General features: G+C 36.3%; 1 protein-coding gene across 1 annotated transcript; it reads right to left on the bottom strand.

Annotated features, from left to right (window-relative positions):
- Positions 1–8697: 8697 nt before the first annotated feature.
- LOC306871254 (ruvB-like 2) lies at positions 8698–18603 on the bottom strand. Its single transcript, XM_079419053.1, has 15 exons — positions 18544–18603; positions 17829–17883; positions 17615–17670; positions 17355–17496; positions 17041–17170; positions 16676–16742; positions 15948–16054; positions 15442–15535; positions 15205–15328; positions 14966–15060; positions 11036–11154; positions 10827–10946; positions 10581–10710; positions 10374–10488; positions 8698–9482 (listed from the first exon to the last, which is right to left on the bottom strand). The coding sequence occupies exons 1-15, from the start codon at positions 18553–18555 to the stop codon at positions 9454–9456; spliced, it is 1395 nt and encodes a 464-aa protein (XP_079275179.1). The 5' UTR covers positions 18556–18603; the 3' UTR covers positions 8698–9453.
- Between the last annotated feature and the right edge of the window lie 586 nt (positions 18604–19189).

The following is a 19189-nucleotide window of genomic DNA, read 5'->3' as shown; positions in this document are numbered from 1 at the left end:
TGTTACATCAGTTATCAGTAACACAGTCAAGTCACTATTATTTGTATAGCGTTTTTAACAATGCAAATTGTGTCAAAGCAGCTTTACATCAGCTTGATATAAAGCTGGGTGGCTTCACATCAGCTTTACAGTATTTAGACGGGGAAATAGTTATAGTGTATCGAAATAGTGTCATTCTCCTCTGGCCAGACAAAATCAGCAGTTTGGCTAGGCTGCAGCAGAGTCAGATTGTGCAAAGAACTCATCTGGTTCCTGTGGTCTTGTCCCGATGGCCGTCTAGGAGACAGGGTTTTCACTGGGGTTCAGTCTCTGGGGCTCATCTAGTTGTCTTGGTCTCCCCTGATGTTCAGGGCTGTAGAGGTCATCTCTAGGTGCTGATCCACTATCTGATCTGGACACGGACTGGATCCGGGTGGCTGCAGTGACCATCTGATCTGGATACAGCCTGGATCTGGGTGGCTACGGTGACCTCGGAATAAGAAAGAAACAGACTAATATTAGCGTAGATGCCAACGATGTAACAAGTACATTGGGTATTATCAACACCTGTCATGCTCATTAATCCATTATTCATGCATGTAGTTACACGTGGCCCCATTCTGCCGATCTGGTCTTTTACAGGTTGTGAGGATTTCTCGGTCTCTGAAATGCAGAGAGCAAATTTCTTTCTCAGTCACCCAGCTTTCCACACTGACATATCTTTTTGAACCAATTTTCTGTCTACTCTGTTTAATGCTACAATAACATTCAGAAGAGAAATATCTCAGTCCATGGCCATGCCAAAAAGTTCCTTGATGACAAATTGCTTTCCTCCCTCATGAAGATAGAAGAACACTGCCTCTGTGCACAGAGGCCTGCTGGGCTCTGACGGATAATATGGCTCCATGCTGAAACTGAGTTTAACCCCAGATCACCTCAAAATACCTTCCTTTCTCTCTACCTTTCTTTGCTCACCACACAAGCTGTGGAGGAATGCAGATCCGAGTCACTGATTGTACACAAGATTCATAATTTTAACTATTTCAATTTTTTTTTTTACAATATAAGCAATTTGCACATGAGAGCATTACAAGAAAAATGGCCTACAGTTGGAATATACTCTCATTCCAAATATATCTCATATGCAAGGTTTAAAGGAATAGTTCACCTTCAGTTGCTGGTCCCCACTGACTTCCATAGTATTGGGGAATAAAACACTATGCAAGTCAATGGGTCCAACTGAAGGTGAACTAGAAATAAGTAAATAAGTATCCATTTATTTACACAGAAAAATGGAAAAGGTACTGGCAATTTTCTGCCAGGATCCTATCTATTTAAGTTTAATTTGTAACTCTAAAACACAACATCAGTGCAATGCACAATTCAAAATATGGGTAAAACACATGAAAAAAATATATAGAACATTAAAATAAAGATAAAGAACATTCCTTCATATTAACAGTATAGTACCCTATTTTTACTGACTTTTCTTAGAGTTTATAACATATAATTAAATATATATCCAGACAAATGATCTGACAGGTCAAATTGTTTTGCAAGTAAATGATTGCATATGTTCAGATATTTTATTTAAAAATACTAATGCAGAAAATGACTTTCAAAGCATTGCACTAAATTGCAATGTCTGTTAGGGCACTAACCCTATTTAACCCCTGTTTTTGAATCAACATTTCTTTTCCTAACAAGAATGTACAATATTTAATGTTAAGCGTTTTAATTCTATCAGCATACAACAATTTCAAGATGTACAAAGACAACTAGTTGAGGCAAATAAGACATCACATATGAACACAAATCATTGTTGCTCTCTATTATTCACACAATAGTGTAAAATTGTTTATATAAAGCATTAGCCACTGAGTTTCAAAACTGGTTGAGCAACATAAACGAGTACAGTGACTCCACACAACACGACCAGCTGTCCTTCAACTCCACCGGTCCTTAACCCCATTACACTTACTCCAGTGTACCAATCAGATAAATACTCATTCACAAAGAAAACTTGTTACATAACTGAAAGTGATTTTATAATCAAGATCATCTACACACAACTCGGCTACTCTGTTTTTTCAATTTGAGCTTGCTGTCTAAAGCACCATTATTAAAATTGAGGATCATCAGCCTGGGAGCGATGCAAGTGTAAACAGGGGAAAACTGTTTACACTGTCTTGTCACACCCCTGCAGCAAAATCTCCCTCTAATACTGCGGCAACAAGATGTGACACACACATCAATGGGAACAAATGGGGGGCTATTCTGGTGATGTGTGTGTGTGAATGCACTCTCAGCAGTCTCCTGTAGGCTGCACTTGACTGGGGAAAATTAAAGGATTGCAGCAAAAGCTGTAGATGTAAAGCGGAAGAGTGAAGTGAGGTAAAGCCTGTCATTTTAGGCTCAAATTTAAAGTTCACATGGGCTGATGAGTCAAAACTGACAAAACAATAGCACTCAATGGCAAGGCAAGAAGTGTCATGAGAATTTCAAATTCTAATGCCAAACAAAATTATCTACTATAGCAACCAGTCAGGTAAATTGGACTTTGTCAAAAAGTAGTCAAATTACCTGAATCGGCCCTATGCATCTGAGCACATATGTCAATGATCTTCATATTCTAATGAGTATTAGAGTGAACACATTTTATTTATTACTAATACAAGCAGAGTGTATTATGCGGTGCATTTAGCATTTCTTATTATCAATGCTGCAATTAAAACAGATGTGCTGCTCTTTTTGTGGAAAACATGATTTATGTTTCAGGATTCTTTGATGGATAGGAAAAAAAAAAAAAAAAAACACTTTCAGCCATATAACTCTCAACCACATTTTTTATATCAAGATAAATGTATTTTCTGTCACACACAACACATCTTTGCTAAATTAATAATTTCTTTAAAAAAAATTACTGATCCCAAATGTACTATACTGTAAATATATATAATATATACTATATGTAGTAATCAGTTGAATAGTCCCTCAACATAGCGCAAAATCCACATGAATGGATCTAATTATTGTGATCTTTAAAAGTGCAAGGTGGCAACCTCTGCAGGTTTCCACTTCTGAATTTATCAATCAGCTGGCTGACATTGGTCAGGTTCAGGCAGTAATTCTGTCAAGGGGTCAAGACTTGGATGGTTTGTATAGTGAATACTGAAACTGAATATTCTGTGGGGAAAGAAGCAATTTCTTCAATGATGATCACTGAAAAGCACCTATGTGTTATGACAAAACAAATTTTAGAAGCAGAAAAATAATAATAATAAAGCCTCATGATTTAGTACAAACCTTGTCAAGTGGGCTATTTTCATTAGGGGAACAAAAAATGAAAAGACCAGCACTGAATGAACTTATAACATAAAATGTCATAATGATAACATCTTCATGTTATAAATATGAGTTTTTATCTCGTAATTTCAGCTTTTTATCTAATAATTATAAACAAGCAAGTCATCATTTCAAATGTTTTTTTTCTATAATTATGTTTTTTTTTTCTTGTGTGGCAGAAATGGGCTTCTACTGTACATTATATGAGACCTCTCTTTGTAACTATGAAGGGAAAAATGGCCAAGAATAAAAATGGAAATGTCAATACCAGTGGTTTTAGAGTGCATTACAGTTTTATTTTTAAACGCATATAGCTTGCACATTATTTACACACTCTTTTTCACTGCATTTGGTAAATGTATTATCTACAAAAGAGTTGCACAGTCCTGTGATCTGCTACAAATAGATTCCCACACCAAATCACACTTTTTATCTGAACCAGAGCAGAAACACTCTGTTTACTTCTCCCTGCTAAATATAACACACCAAGCTGTGTGCGAGCATGAATGAAGCTCAAACATTGCAACTAAGTCCTGAGGGGACGATCACAGGCACACACCTGGATGCTTGTGTATCTGCCAGTGCTTGGTGTCCATGTGTGTGAATGTTTGGCTACACAGGAGAGTGTGTAAAGTACCTCTTGGAGATGACAGCATCTAAACATAGCCAGCAGCCAGCATAAGGAGAGAGTAGAGCGAGACTGTGGAGCCAGATGGAGAAAACAGCACAAATTGAAGGAGGCAGGTATAAAGACTGCAATTATTATAAAGAAGAGAGAGATCATGACAGATGCAATAAGAAGGAAAATGATCTTGGAATACTTGCCACAAATAATAAAACTTTAAGAATCAAAAAGAACAAATATTGTCATTTTTTGCTCTTTTGCCTGTACACCTAAAGCTAGGATGTTCTAGGAGGTGGCCAGGACATATTCAGTTTCTACAGCATTCAGAGCATTTTTAGCATATTGCTATGCTGTTGCTAGGCTGTGGTTTCTTACTAACTCAAATCAAGTCTCTAGATAAGGCTTGGGTCCCTTCTTCAGTATAAATGGGGTTTAATGCAGATTTTTATTTCTGAGCACCAAATGAGTCAGATCTCTTTGAGTACCTCTGCCTATTAAGCCGCATAATTTGAGGCAATATTCATGTCTGTAGCACAAACTATTAAGTTAGAATCACGTCAAAGTTTAAAATTTGTGGACAGAGGTTCGTTCACATCGCTAATCCAGTCTGTGCACTCTCGCAAGCACCACTAAAGAGAAAGAGAAGGTGAAGAACAGCAAACGGAGATAGAACAGGGTGTCCTCTCAGTGAAGACGGATGCTGCAGATCTGAGCTTTATGAAGATGCTTGTTTCTAGGGAGAGTAGATGATGACAGCCACTTAACACATGACAGAATCCGCAGCACACCCTCTCTCTTATACTCATCTGAAATACAGCAAAATACCTGCATTAAAGACCCTCACACAAAATATAGGGTCATGTTGTCAATGAAGAGTGCACGTGGTGGTTTATCAGCGATTATGTCAGGATGACCCGCACAGGCTGATGCAATCTGCCGGGGTCTGAGTGTTCAATCCCTGAGCGAGAGCACTCACTGGTACTCCATATAACACACAGATGGACCATGGTGAAGAACAGATTGCTTCATACCTCACTGTTCTCAAATCCAGCAAAACACACACAGCACTGCATAACACACATCCCAGCACAGAGGCCTGGGTATTTACACTTGGTCATTTCATGCATTTTCACTGATAAGACACTGACTGAAGTTTGAATGGAAGGAGAATGGAAGCTATTAATTCCACAAGAGGTGACAAAAACATTCATCAGAACATTTTGTTGCTGTAAAGGCTATGTAGGGAACGCTTATATTTGCAGAGAGAATGTGACTGGACTTATATTCATTACGCAGAGACATTTTTGTAGAAAATCTAAATAGAATGTCACCAATCAGACAGCACTCTGTTCAATCAAGTAAATATGCAAATAATGTAGATAGTATGCATTGGTATTACAATTCTGGCTGATGCAATATGGTGATAACCAATCACTAGGGCAAAGACTCTCGCATAACTTCATTAATAACTGCATTAGTCTGCTATGAAAGGCTCAAGCCTTCCTTACCAAGTCTATTAGCAAAGCATGCGTAAGAAATTCTGCTCAAAAGAGCGTTCATCTTCTTCAAGAACAGCGCCGATATTACCTCACTTGTGATAAATGTCATTTGCTTTTAAGTTGCTAAACAAAACTAATGATACAATTGTCATTAGAGCAGCCCGAGCCCTACTTCAGAATTGCCAACTAATTTTCAGAGAAAGTTGCTAAAGGAAGGTGATTTCTTGCTAAAAGTTGCTAAATGACGTCATTGCGCGATGACGCCATTGCGTAATCACGACGCAAAATTGTCATAACATCAAATCTCAGCAAAAAATATATTTTATGTATATATACAGTTGTGGTCAGAATTATTGGAACCCTTGGTAAATATGATCAAAGAAGACTGTGAAAATTAACCTGCTTTGTTAATCCTTTTGATCTTTTATTTAAAAAAATCACAAAAAGCTAACCTTTCATTGGATAATAAGAATTTAAAATGGGGGGGAAATATCATTATGAAATAAATGTTTTTCTCAAACACACGTTGGACACAATTATTGGCACCTTTTTATTCAATACTTTTTGAAACCTCCATTTGTCAGTTTAACAGCTCTAAATCTTCTCCTATAATGCCTGATGAGGTTAGAGAACACCTGACAAGAGATCAGAGACCATTCCTTCATCCAGAATCACTCCAGATCCTTTAGATTCACAGCTCCATGACGGTGCTTCTTCTCTTCAGTTCACCTCACTCATTTTCTACAGGGTTCAGGTCAGAGGACTGGAATGGCCAGCAGAAGCTTGGTTTTGTGCTCAGTGACCCATTTTTGTGTTGTTTTTGAGGTTTGTGTTTGGATTATTGTACGGTTGGAAGATCCAAACATGGCCCATTATAAGATTTCTAACAGAGTCAGTCACTTATTGATTTTTTTATCTGTTGACATTTGATAGAATCCATGATGCCATGTGTCTGAACAAGATGTCCAGGACCTCCAGCAGAAATATAGGCCCACAACATCACAAATACAGCAGTATATTTCATTGTACACATGGGGTACTTTTTATCCCTGTGTTCACCAAACCCATCTTGAGTGTTTGCTGCTAAAAACTCATTTTTTAGTTTCATCTGACCATAGAAGCCAGTCCCATTTGAAGTGCCAGTCCTGTCTGATAACTGAATATGCTGGAGTTTGTTTTTGGATGAGCTAGGAGAATTTTTCTTGAAATCCTCCCAAACAACATGTGGTGATGTAGGGGCTGTTTGACAATTTTTTTTTAAGGTTTTCTGACCCCGAGACTCAACTATTTTCTGCAATTCTCCAGCTGTGATCCTTGAAGAGTCTTTAGCCACTCAAACTCTCCTTCTCACCATGCATTAGGACGATATAGACACACGTCCTCTTCCAGGCAGTTTCATTACATTTTCTGTTGATTGGAAATTCTTAATTATTGCCCTGATGGTGGAAATGGGGATTTTCACTGCTCTAGCTCTTTTCTTAAAGCCACTTCACTAATTTGTGAAGCTCAATTATCTTTTGCTGCACATCAGAAATATATTCTTTGTTTTTTCTCATTGTGATGGATGATTAAGGGAATTTGGGCTTTGTTTTCCCTCCTATTTATATTTCTGTGAAACAGGAAGCCATGGCTGGATAATTTCATGTTCATAATCACCCTAGAGTGCTCAAAATTGTGAATATGAATGGGAGTATACTTCAGAGATATTTTACTCTTAAGAATTTCTAGGGGTGCCAATAATTGTGTCCAACGTGTGTTTGAGAAAAACATTTATTTCATAATGATATTTCCCCCCATTTAAAATTCTTATTATCCAATGAAAGGTTAGCTTTTTGTGAATTTTTTAAATAAAAGATCAAAAGGATTAACAAAGCAGGTTAATTTTCACAGTCTTCTTTGATCATATTTACCAAGGGTTCCAATAATTCTGACCACAACTGTATTTAAATATAAATTATATATTTAATTTACATTTGTTTGTAAAATAATATGCATAATATAATATTAAAATATAAATAACTTTTTAAATACATTGAATTACTGAACACTTACACATTTTTGAATGATTACAATCTTGATTTTAACGTTTAATTTTATAAACTCAAGTCATTTTCAATTTCCCATCATCTCTGCTTTTGCATTATTCCAGCAGACACTTCTGTGATGCCAAAGAAGTGGATGTTGGGAGAGCTGCCCAGAGATATGCAGCAGGAGACTGAGAGGGAATTGTGGGATACAGATGACAGATTAATCCTCTCGAGTAAAAGGGAGAAATGGGGAGAGTTTTGAAACATCACAAATATCTCAGGTAAGGCAGCTAAGAGGGAGTAGCGAGGCTCCCTTTTCCCTTAATCTCTCATGAAAGTGATTTGTATTCCAATAATGCTCCCTTAAAGGGCTTTTTCAGTGCACTAGGTACAAAGTCTACAAACAAGAGGAAGAAAAAGTGGGTCATGATTAGTCAACCTAAGAAAGCAAAATATATATATATATATATATATTTTTTCCCTGGCCAGTCTATGACCTAAAATAATCATGCAAGAAAAATTCCTCCAGTCCATTAGTCTTAAGAAACAGTCAAGTTTCCCCTTAATGGTAGCGGATGTCAACTTTCAGGGATCACACTGAAGTAACTGGGCCTGGATGCAGTATAGCTTTCCAATGCTTTCCCTTCTCATTGCCATTTATCCTGACATGTTAAAGGGCGGTTTTGAATTACGGCCTTATCTCTAGGATGCTGGAGAGGAACAGAGAGCGTGCACACAACCCTCTCAGACCTTTCCAATTTATATACCTTTGATGTCATCTATCTGCCCAGATTCATCCAAAGCTCTTTTGAGACGACCAGCCAGCGGCGTCTACTCAATGTGTCTCCAAGGATTATCTCTTATGTTTTCACCTCCATTTTAAAGCAGTCTGCTGTTTTGTTAGTCATGGTTCTTTTTTTACAGGCAGACACCCTGTAAATGGAAGGCTATGTTCGCTCATGCGGTATACGGAAACGTTGCTTTGTAACCTCAGAGATGACGACTGTGTGAGGCCAAATTGCTAAGATTACCCCAAATAAAAGGTCCACTGTCCATCTATCCATATATTCATCAAACTGTGAATGAATTGGCTTGTCTTCTGCTCGGTTAGCAAAGAGCAAACATCAAAACCTCTGGGTTTCTAAATCTCACTCTGGTTTTGTTAAGTACATACAATCCTTGTAAACGTGCACACAGCCAAAATGTTGACAAACATCATCTTGAAGTTTCAAAATTATATTAAAACCTTTCAAATTAAAAAAGGAAACTTTCTGGTACACTGGTTAAGGTGGAAAAATAGGTATACATATTCACTGTCAAGTTACAGAATCAAGAACTGCTCAATACTGATTAAATACTGCCACCTAGCCAAGTACTGTAATACTACAACTGATAAGGGAACAGAGACGTGTCAGAACATGTTAGCTAAAACTATTTCAAATGTTTTCATTAATTGAAAAACAAGATCAAATATAAATATTAGATGAAAAACAAACAAAAACGTAAATTAGAAATGTTGCCTAGTTATGATATCTATAAATACTATCAATAGTATATAATGCAAAAATCGCACATGAACATTTTGCTTGATTCATGAATATTGACAACGAATGTCAGTACTGTGCATTAATCACTCAATTAAAACAATATCATAAGGAAGTAGATTTTATATACTGGCTGTAGAATCTGTGTTGTAGTCACCATCAAGATCAATGTTTTATGGCTCACTAATCACAATGATGACGACTTTAAAATCAGTGTCATTGTGTCAGTTTATGGTCAAATAGTTTTATTTCATCTTTTGGTTACCATGTTATACAGCCAAACAAGAAAAGTAGCAAATAAAGAAAAAGATGACAAAGAAAAAGCTTGAGTGCATGAATACACACAATTGCCTGAACACTTCTAAGGGACGAGGTCATAAGAATAAATGGACTTCACGGGAACAATGAATGGAGACACCTCTTCACAGCTTTTTTTATTTTGAAATGTCCATCTGAGAGGATTCTGAAGGAAGAAACAGAGAGAGGAAGATGTTGTAAATCAATTTTAAACCCTAATAACTTTAATAAGCAATATCACACTCACACTTGTGCTTTTGTACTGGGCAGTAATTTAGCTGAAGGAACAAGACTGCAAATGTAATAATGCTTTTATACGCTATCAGAACGTTCTCTCAAAGTTATGAGCAAACGTTCTTTGCTCTACAAATCTAGAAAAGTTGCATAATAGTGAATAAAAAGTTGAGTAACACTTTAGTTTAAGGACCAATTCTCACTATTATTAGCATGCTTATTATTTACATAGTAGTACTTCTAAAGTACATATTCTGCATGACCATATTCTAAATCCTTAATCCTACCCAATACCTAAACTTAACAACTACTCTACTAACTATTAATAAGCAGACAATTAGGACTCTGAGGCAAAAGTCATAGTTAATGGTTTGTTAATAGCGAGAATTGGACCTTAAAAAGTCTGAGCAAAAGTTGATATAAAGTAACTAACATTTTAAATATAAAATGCCAATTTCAGAGGCAAAATGGGTTTTTGTGGCTCCACAATTAAAAATAGTTCCAAAAAAGGCAAAGCGGGATCAGTTGTAGAAACTGACAGTATGTCATGACCGCCACAAACATAGACAAGTGGCATGAAAAGCCCCAGTGCTGTTGGACTATATATCAGAAATCTTTAAACACTACTTGTCCAATTAAATAAGACCATAACTTAGTGTCATATAATGTACTTTTAGTATATGTACAGCTCTAAAAATACCATTAAAGCATGTGTGTGCTGGAAAAAAGGCACTGTAAAGATATGACATATGGGCATGACATATGGGCCCTTGCTCTAAGACCCCCAGGAATCAGAGGCATGAAAAGCAGAGGTGAATCTCACGTGTTTCATTGAAGAGGAAGGAGTCCTGGTACTCTTTCATATACTGTGAAGATCTGGACTCATCCAGGAAGAGAGAGTACACCCTCTTAATATCCTCCACTTGGACTTCAGTGCCCTGTGAGAAATGAACAGCCACAGTCAGACCAAAAATGCTTCTTATTGTATTTTCTTGCAGCACTGGCCACGATACGTGTGTGTTGGCATTACCCGGCGTTTGCGGCACACCAGGCCTGCAGTACTGATGAGCTGGATGGCATAACGGAGTGAAGTCTCCTGTCCGATACGCGTTAAAACTGTGTGTGCCTCCTCGCTCAGCTCGACATCTTCTTCCTCACAGCTGGAACACAAACACACATGCAAGTATGGTTAAAAGTGAAAAAAGAAAAAAAAAAAAAAATACAAAAAAAATAACACACTATACTGCATATTATTTTACTTCAAAAATGCTCTCACCGAATCTTCAGGATCTGTCTGGTCTCTTTCTCAGTGTAGGGAGAGGTTGCAATGATGAGCAGACGGTCAAGCATGTCTATGGGAATACCATGAGGACTCTGATAATTGGTGCCTCTAATACTGTGAAATTGAAACAACAATGGATGAGGAGAAATGATCCACAATTAATGCATTAATGGTAGTTGTTGATGTTGTGTTTGTGTGTATACCGGGTGATGCCTCGGTTAGTGGCCATGATGAGTACAGGTGATAGATCACTCTCAAGAGCTCGATTCAGGAATGAAAAGCATTCTATGTCCAACATGTGGACCTCATCTATGAAGAGAACCTGCAAGCACAAAAAAGCTCAACATTTCCTTTGCAGACATAAATGATCTCTATTGTGTGATGCCAAAGGCTAAAAAAACCCATTTGACAAAAACATGACGCATATAAGATGGCAATAAGAGTTAATAATACAGGGTATACTTGGAATACACAAGTTTTTTCTTGATTACAACATTCTGTTTGTCAGTTTAAAATCTTGTGGCAAATATCCTCAGAAAAGCTTTTTTTTTTTTAATCAAAAATATGATTCACATTTAATGAGTAAACGATTTTAAAATAATTACTTGTAAATAAATGATTATTTGTATGTTATGAAGAATTGCTGCATCCAAAATAAAAGTTTGTTTACACACACACATATATACATTATATATATATATATATATATATATATATATATATATATATATATATATATATATATATATATATATATGTATATATATATATATATGTATATGTATATATATATATATATGTATATGTATATATATATATATATATATGTATATATATATATGTATATATATATATATGTATATATATATATATATATATATATATGTATATATATGTATATATATATATATATGTATATATATATATATATATATATATATACACACACACACATACGCACAGTGCCCTCCAAAAGTATTGGAACAGTAAAAACCAAATTGCTCTGTTGGCTGTGGAGTCAAAACATTTACAAATATGATTAAAAGAGAAATATGAGAAAAAACTACAGAATGTCACATTTTATTATTAGCTGATTCAACACATACATGTTTTACCAGCTAAGAAGTTCAGCACTTTTATAGTTTCATCCCTCTATCTGATGTGAACATAAGTATTGGAACAGTTGCCTCACAGGTCTTTCTAAGTGATCAGCTGTGTCCTGTTGCATTAATTCTTCAGATATTAAAAGCAGGGAATGTGTCGTATCAGTTATATCCATTACTTCTGTATTCTGAATCTTGCATTCGATGATGAGACACACAAACCAGGATGAAGATGAGGGAGCTGACTTTGAGAGAAAAGCAAGCAATTTGGATGCTAAAAGAAAAGAGGAAGTCAATTAGAGCTCTAGCAAAAACAAAGGGCATGGAGAAATCAAGAGTTTGGAAACCACCAGCGACACCAGCAACCAACAACGACCTGATCGGCTGAGAAAACAACAGTAGTTGATGACATACAAATCATAAAAGCTGCGAAAATGAACCCTAAAAGACGTGTCTGTAAAATCACCAACAACTTCCAGAAAGCTGGGGTGATGCTCTGACCACCTACTGTCCTCAGGAGACTTTGACACAGAATTACAGATGCTACACAGCAAGATGCAAACCTCTGACCAGCACCAAAAATAGAAAGGCAAGATTAGAGTTTGCAAAAAAGCACAAAAAAGCACAAAAGTTTTGGAACTGTGTTTATGGACCGATGAGACAAAGATGAACCTTTATCTAAGTGATGGGAAAGCAAAAATGTGGAGAAAAAAAAGGAACTGCAAATGATCCCAAGCATACAGCCTCATCTGTAAAGCATGGTGGAGGTGGTGTCATGGCATGGGCATGCATGGCTGTCTCTGGAACAGGCCCTCTCAACTTTACTGATGACTTAATGTATGATGACAGTAGCAGAATGAATTTGGAAGGGTACAAAACCATCTTGCCTACCAATATTCAAGAAAATGCCACCAGATTCATTGGGAAGTGCTTCATATTGCATCAGGACAATCACCCAAAACACCCAGCCAGTTCAGTCAAGGAATTTATAAGGGCGAAGAAATGCAGTCTTAGATTGCCCAAGTTAATCTCCAGATTTAAATCCGATTGAACATGAATTTCACCAGCTGAAGAGGAGAGTACAGGCAGAAACTCTCCAAAACAAGCAACTATTGGAATTGGCTGCATTAAAGGCTGAGAAAAGTATTTCAAAGGATGAGACCAAGAGTCTGGTGATGTCTATGGGTCACAGACTCACTGCTGTGATTGTGTGCAAGGGATCTGCAACTAAATAATAGCTTTTAATCTTTTATATCTGCCTTATGTTCAGCTGTTCCAATACTTATGCTCACATCAATGAGTGGGATGAACTCTAAAAGTGCTGTTCTTTTTATTTGGTAAAACATGTATGTGTTGAATCAGCTAATAATAAAATGTGACATTCTGTAGTTTTGTCTCATATTCATCTTTTAATCATATTTGCAAATGTCTTGACTCCACAGCCAACAGAGCAATTTTGTCTTTACTGTTCCAATACTTATGGAGGGCACTGTATATATGCACACACACACACATACACGTATATATATAAAATATATTTATATATAATATAAATATGTGCATGTAAATATTTTCTAAATATATACTGTATGAGTGTGTATTTATATATACATAATAAATATAGTACACACTCATGTATTATGCAAACAAAAACATTTATTTTGGATGCGATTAATTGTTTGACAGCACTAGTTTTTCTAAGCTTTGGAAAAGATACAGATAAAGTAGTAGATAAGGATGTAAGAATTGCAGCCAAGAGATAAATTTATGCACTTGAGGTTTGCTTTTTTTTTTTTTTTAATGAAATTGCAAATATAAACTTAGATTTTACATAAAAACTTGGAGGCAATTCTACAGTATTATTTTATTGATATGTACTAGGTTGTTGTTGTTGTTTTAATTGGAAAAACTAAAATAAACTTTCTTAAAGGATTAGTTCACTTTTAAAAAAACTTTTGCTGATAATTTACTCACCCCCATGCCATCCAAGATGTCCATGTCTTTTTTTCTTCAGTCGAAAAGAAATTAAGGTTTTTGATGAAAACATTTCTCCATAAAATGGACTTCATTGGGACCCAAACGGTTCAAAGTCCAAATGACAGTTTCAGTGCAGCTTCAAAGGGCTTTAAACGATACCAGACGATGAATAAGGGTGTTATCTAGCGAAACGAATCGGTCATTTCAAAAATAAATGAAAAAGTTTAAGTTTTATAAGCACAAATGCTCGCCTTGCTCTGTTCTGTGATGCGCGTTCGTGACGTCACGTAATACGCAATGACGTTGAAAAGGTCACGGTTGATTTAGGCGGAAGTACAGAGTCAGTGTTTACAAATGTGCGGAAGGAGGACCATATACACATATTCAAATGTCTTTATGTCAGTTTATCGTTTAAAATGCCCATTTCGTGTGCGTATCCTGGGTGTTTTAATATTAAAAAGCCTACTGACTCGGTACTTCCGCCTACCTCAACCGTGACCTTTTCCACGTAATTGCGTATTACGTGACGTCACGAACGCGCATCACAGAACAGAGCAAGGCGAGAAAATTTGTGCTTATAAAACTTAAACTTTTTAATTTATTTTTGAAATGACCGATCGTTTCGCTAGATAACACCCTTATTCATCGTCTGGTATCGTTTAAAGCCCTTTGAAGCTGCACTGAAACTGTCATTTGGACTTTGAACCGTTTGGCTCCCACTGAAGTCCATTATATGGAGAAATGTTTTCATCAAAAAACTTAATTTCTTTTCGACTGAAGAAAGAAAGACATGGACATCTTGGATGACATGGGGGTGAGTAAATTATCAGCAAAAGTTTTTTTAAAAGTGAACTAATCCTTTAACACTGATTTTAAAACATGCAGTAGAGAGTTAAATGAGAGTCACTGCACTCTTACTTTTTCTGAAAGAGTCAATAGTTGGAAGGTTTTCAATAGAAAAAGAGGAATTGAAGTAAAAAGTCTATTCTCTGTGTGTAAGCTGGTTCTTCTCCATTGAACACTTCAAAGGTCTTATTTGACTGGCCTACTTACCCCAGGAATGATCTCTGCTTTGCCTTCCTCTCTCCATTCAGACACTTTAGCATTGATCTGCTCTCGAACCTCTGACTTAATCTCTCCTGTGTCACCTGCAGCACAGACAATAAAACATCAACAACAGCAAACACACAAACATCTACAGATTTTTCTTTTGATTCTGAAAGACTAATTAAGGATTAGTTTCCCTGAGCATGTCATTATCTAGTTTGTCAGTTTTAAAAAGTATAACCAACCTGAAAATAAGGCCAGGAATCCCTGAGTGCGGCTGTTAATGACGTCAATTTCGTGAAGAGAGACAGTGTGAACAACCTCCTTCCGTTTCTGCAGTTCTCCCTCTGGACACTGCACAAACTGTGTCTGAAATAAACAACAAAAACAGTATATATATATATATATATATATAAATACTCTCAGGGAAAAGTTGTCATTGATTGATGGATTCATTTCAAAGAGGAAGAGAGAATGTGTACCTGTGCACCCATAGCGTCGTAATCTCTTGCTCGAGTAAATGACCGTCCCAGCTTGCTAATCTTTCCTGTGGCTTTATCGATGGTGATCACATCTCTGCAGAATATAAAAAATGTGTCATCCTTTAATGATATAAGCAGTGGAAAACCTAAAACAACATGGTTTGGCTTAAGCCGAATGAGTTACATGCACTCTCATCTCATATATCCATCTCACTATATGTATGTGTATATTATATACACAAACCACAAACTTACCATAAAGCAAATGCATCATCCTTAAGATAAATAAACTTTTATCAACATTATGTGTATAAAATTAATTGTAATAATAATACAACTCAAGGGCTTATTACTAGACTTCAGAACTCATCCAAGCTCATCAAATGTTTCTGTAATTCAGACACAATTAACACAATTAGTGGGAGAAGCTGGATGGCAGTCCAATCAGATCAATTTGTTTTATACAGAACAGGGTATCACAAATTTCAGCTTTATTGTCTACACACCCAGCTTGCACTCTCTCTTTACTGAGGCTCTCAATCATCTTGGTCCCCAGATCATAGATGGTTTCCATCTCTGTCGTCTTCAGTGTGAGCTTCCCCACTTTTGCTCCCTTAATACAAATACACAAATGAGAAAAAATTATTATGATTAATGTCTAACTGAGTTCACTTGGGGACATCTCCTACTGTAGCTTCATACTGAGCACTATTTTGGGACCCGAGTCCTATATTCAACTTATCAACGCAGCTGAAAATTAATTTCTCACTTTCATAATAACAAAAAGTTAATTTCCCACTGAAGAATGATAAATATCTTTAATAACGCTTTCCAGCCAAATAAATGTATTGAATTAGAGCGTGTTCAGGAAAGTGTTCTGTGTGATGAAATTCTCATTTACTTCAGCTTCTCAAGGCAAGTCAAATATTAAAATAACCATGAAATCAAAACTGACAATTCTTATTTGTAATGGGATAAAAAATATTATTATGTATCCAAGCACATCATTATTCTTAAAAAAAAAAAAAGAAGTAGTTTCACTGAGTCAATTTTTACCTGTAAACTGCAGCTGCCACTAGAGACAATGTAATGTTAGTCTTTATTTATTATTCAAACTTAAAATTAATGTATATAAAATTATTTAAATCAGATGCTGAGTCTGGTGCCGTAAGAACAACGGTAACAAAACAGACATTGATTCAGTGAATCTGGTCCATGAAGAGCAGAGACTTACAGTTCCTGTAGCAGGTCTGTCGATCTGAATCTCTACTACCTCTCCTTCAATTATCTCAGTCTCCTCTCTGCCAAACAACAAACATAGAACATGAGCAGTCATGCTGTAATTTATGAAATATTAAATTAACTACATCCTAGAACTCTTTTAAAAAAACACACAAAAAAACAAGTAAACGAATAAACTATTCTAGAAAATGAATAATCAGTAAATCATTTAATATCCATTTGGAGACAGCCTACTATCCCCCTTCTATAATGCGTCACAAAGTAAAAGTGACAATATGCATAATACATGTTTGAAGGTTATTCTTTGTTTTTAATGAAGACTTTATTCTGGTTCACACTTCAGTCGGCCTCACTCACTTTATCCTGACTCCTATGGCTCTGCGGAAGGCCTGGCTCAGAGCTTCGGTCTTACTCATCTCCAGAGAGAAAATCTCACTCCCAGCCATAGCAGTGAAAGGTGTGTCAGGGCCAAGAGACTGGGCAATACCTGTACAATAAACACAAATCACTGGTTATTTCACAACGGCTTTGCAATTTTGATACATATATTTTTGACACATCCCATTACAGAGAGTGTGGTCAGCTCAACCTCAAGCGCATTTATTAAACCTTGTAAATTAATTCTACGTTTCAAATGTGATTAATCATGATAAAAATATGCAGAAACTCACCCATAGCAATAGCGGTCTTGCCCGTCCCAGGTTGGCCAGCGATGAGGACAGCACGACCAGCAATCTGACCATCTTTGATCATTTCAAGGATCAGCCCGGCTGCCCTTCGAGACGCCAGCTGACCCACCATCCCCTGAGACACCTAGTGAGACAAAGGTTCATCATTTGTATGTCATTTTGTTCTAAACATGCAGTGAACAACATTTAAGCCTAAAACAGGTGTTGTCACTGGTAAATCAGTTATAAACATTGAAAACGACCTGCCGTGGCTCCAAGGCATCATCTAACCCAAGGCCACGAATGTGAGAGTGTGCGCCTGTAAGAGAAATCAAGATATATGTCACTTTATCACAATCTTTTCCTGTTCTTGCATATTCATTCCGTGAATAAACAGAGCTATCTTGATCAAAAACCTATTCTGGTAGCAAAAAGTAATTCATTGCTTTTTATTGTTATTATGTGTTAGTGTCTCACCAATCCTCTCAATTCGAGTGATGTCTCGCACCTCCTGAACCTTCGTGGCTGCCACCTTTCATAACAAATCAAAAAGGTAAATATAATGCAAGTGAAAAATTATGTACAATGTAGGTGTGAAAATGAAATCTTAAGCTGCGTTTTAATGTCATTTTTATGTAATTTGATCAGTAAACAGCGGTTAAGCGCGAGCGTTGCCATAGTGACACAAGAGCAACACAGTTTCCAGTTAGCTCAACTTTTAGCAATGCCGCAGAAATGTGTACAGTGTAAAATACGGGACCGTAATTTTACTACCGCAATGACAATTTGTGGCAAATGCGCTGATAATGCAGTTTACATAGAGGAGTATTTCCAATATAAACAGTGACACGCATGCTAAACATCATAAACACAAGCTATGATGTCAGGCTACTTAGAGAACCATTTAACGCTACTAGGGAGACTCTCAATTTCTGAATATCTGGATGAAAGCCATTTTCATAAATGGACCTCAAAATCTCAATTAAAACTGAATTATTGTTGTAATAAATTGAAGCAAATGTGCTAAAAGCGGCAAGCCCACAGACGTGTTTAATATTATTATTCACAAAACATTTCAAGCCTCTACAGGCAGCACACAATAGTGGCAAACACATATATTATTCTGTATACAACCTGCAAGAATGGTATATTTGTCAACAATCCTGAAATATATGCTAAATATCATACTCACCTGCGCTGCCATGTTCTCTCATAAGGCGGTTGTATCTGAATGGGTGCGCAGTGGAAATCCGTCCGGGTGGAGCACGTGACCTCGATCCTGAGTTCTGTAGTACACACTCTAAAATTTTGCTATGAATTCTGCAGATTTAAATTTGTCATCGAGGTAAAATTGGCTTGTGATAGCATCAGTGAGAATGGGTTGAAAATAATGAACCAGTCAGTAATGTTTTGACTTGTATGCTTTAGTTTTTGTTTTTTTTCAGCAGGAAAGTTTATTAATTTATGACTGTCTATATTAGACCTTTATCATTTCTGGCTATTATTTCAGATTTCGTTTGAAAACGTAATATTTGATAAAACATGTATTGATTATAAATGTAAAAACTATATATTAAAATTTAAAGTGTATACTTTTTGTGGAAAAAAATGGTAGCAGGGAAAGTAGAAATCTACAAAATTTATTAAGCAGTGGTTTCTTTTTTTCTATTTTTTTTTTCTAGGCTATCAGTAGACAAATATAAGCGTAAAATAAATAATTAATCAAGTTTTATTTGTTAAAAAGCCCCATTGTTGAGTCAGATGTACTTGCAACCAGCAGAGGTCACTCTTGTAATATGTCTTAGGTTATCATTAGGACGTCATCAGGACTATAAAAC

The sequence above is a fragment of the Barbus barbus genome (assembly GCF_936440315.1).
Source record: "Barbus barbus genome assembly, chromosome: 6".
Lineage (NCBI taxonomy): Eukaryota > Metazoa > Chordata > Actinopteri > Cypriniformes > Cyprinidae > Barbus > Barbus barbus.
Note: the sequence above shows the minus strand (reverse complement) of the source record. Positions and strands in the feature narration are given on the sequence as shown.

Excerpts from the sequence above, each read along its gene's own strand:
- LOC306871254 (XM_079419053.1), bottom strand. Across the intron at positions 17,171-17,354 it reads CAAGACCGCTATTGCTATGG|GTATTGCCCAGTCTCTTGGC; the intron begins GTGAGTTTCTGC and ends TTTATTGTACAG. Across the intron at positions 16,055-16,675 it reads ACAGACCTGCTACAGGAACT|GGAGCAAAAGTGGGGAAGCT; the intron begins GTAAGTCTCTGC and ends ATTTGTATTAAG.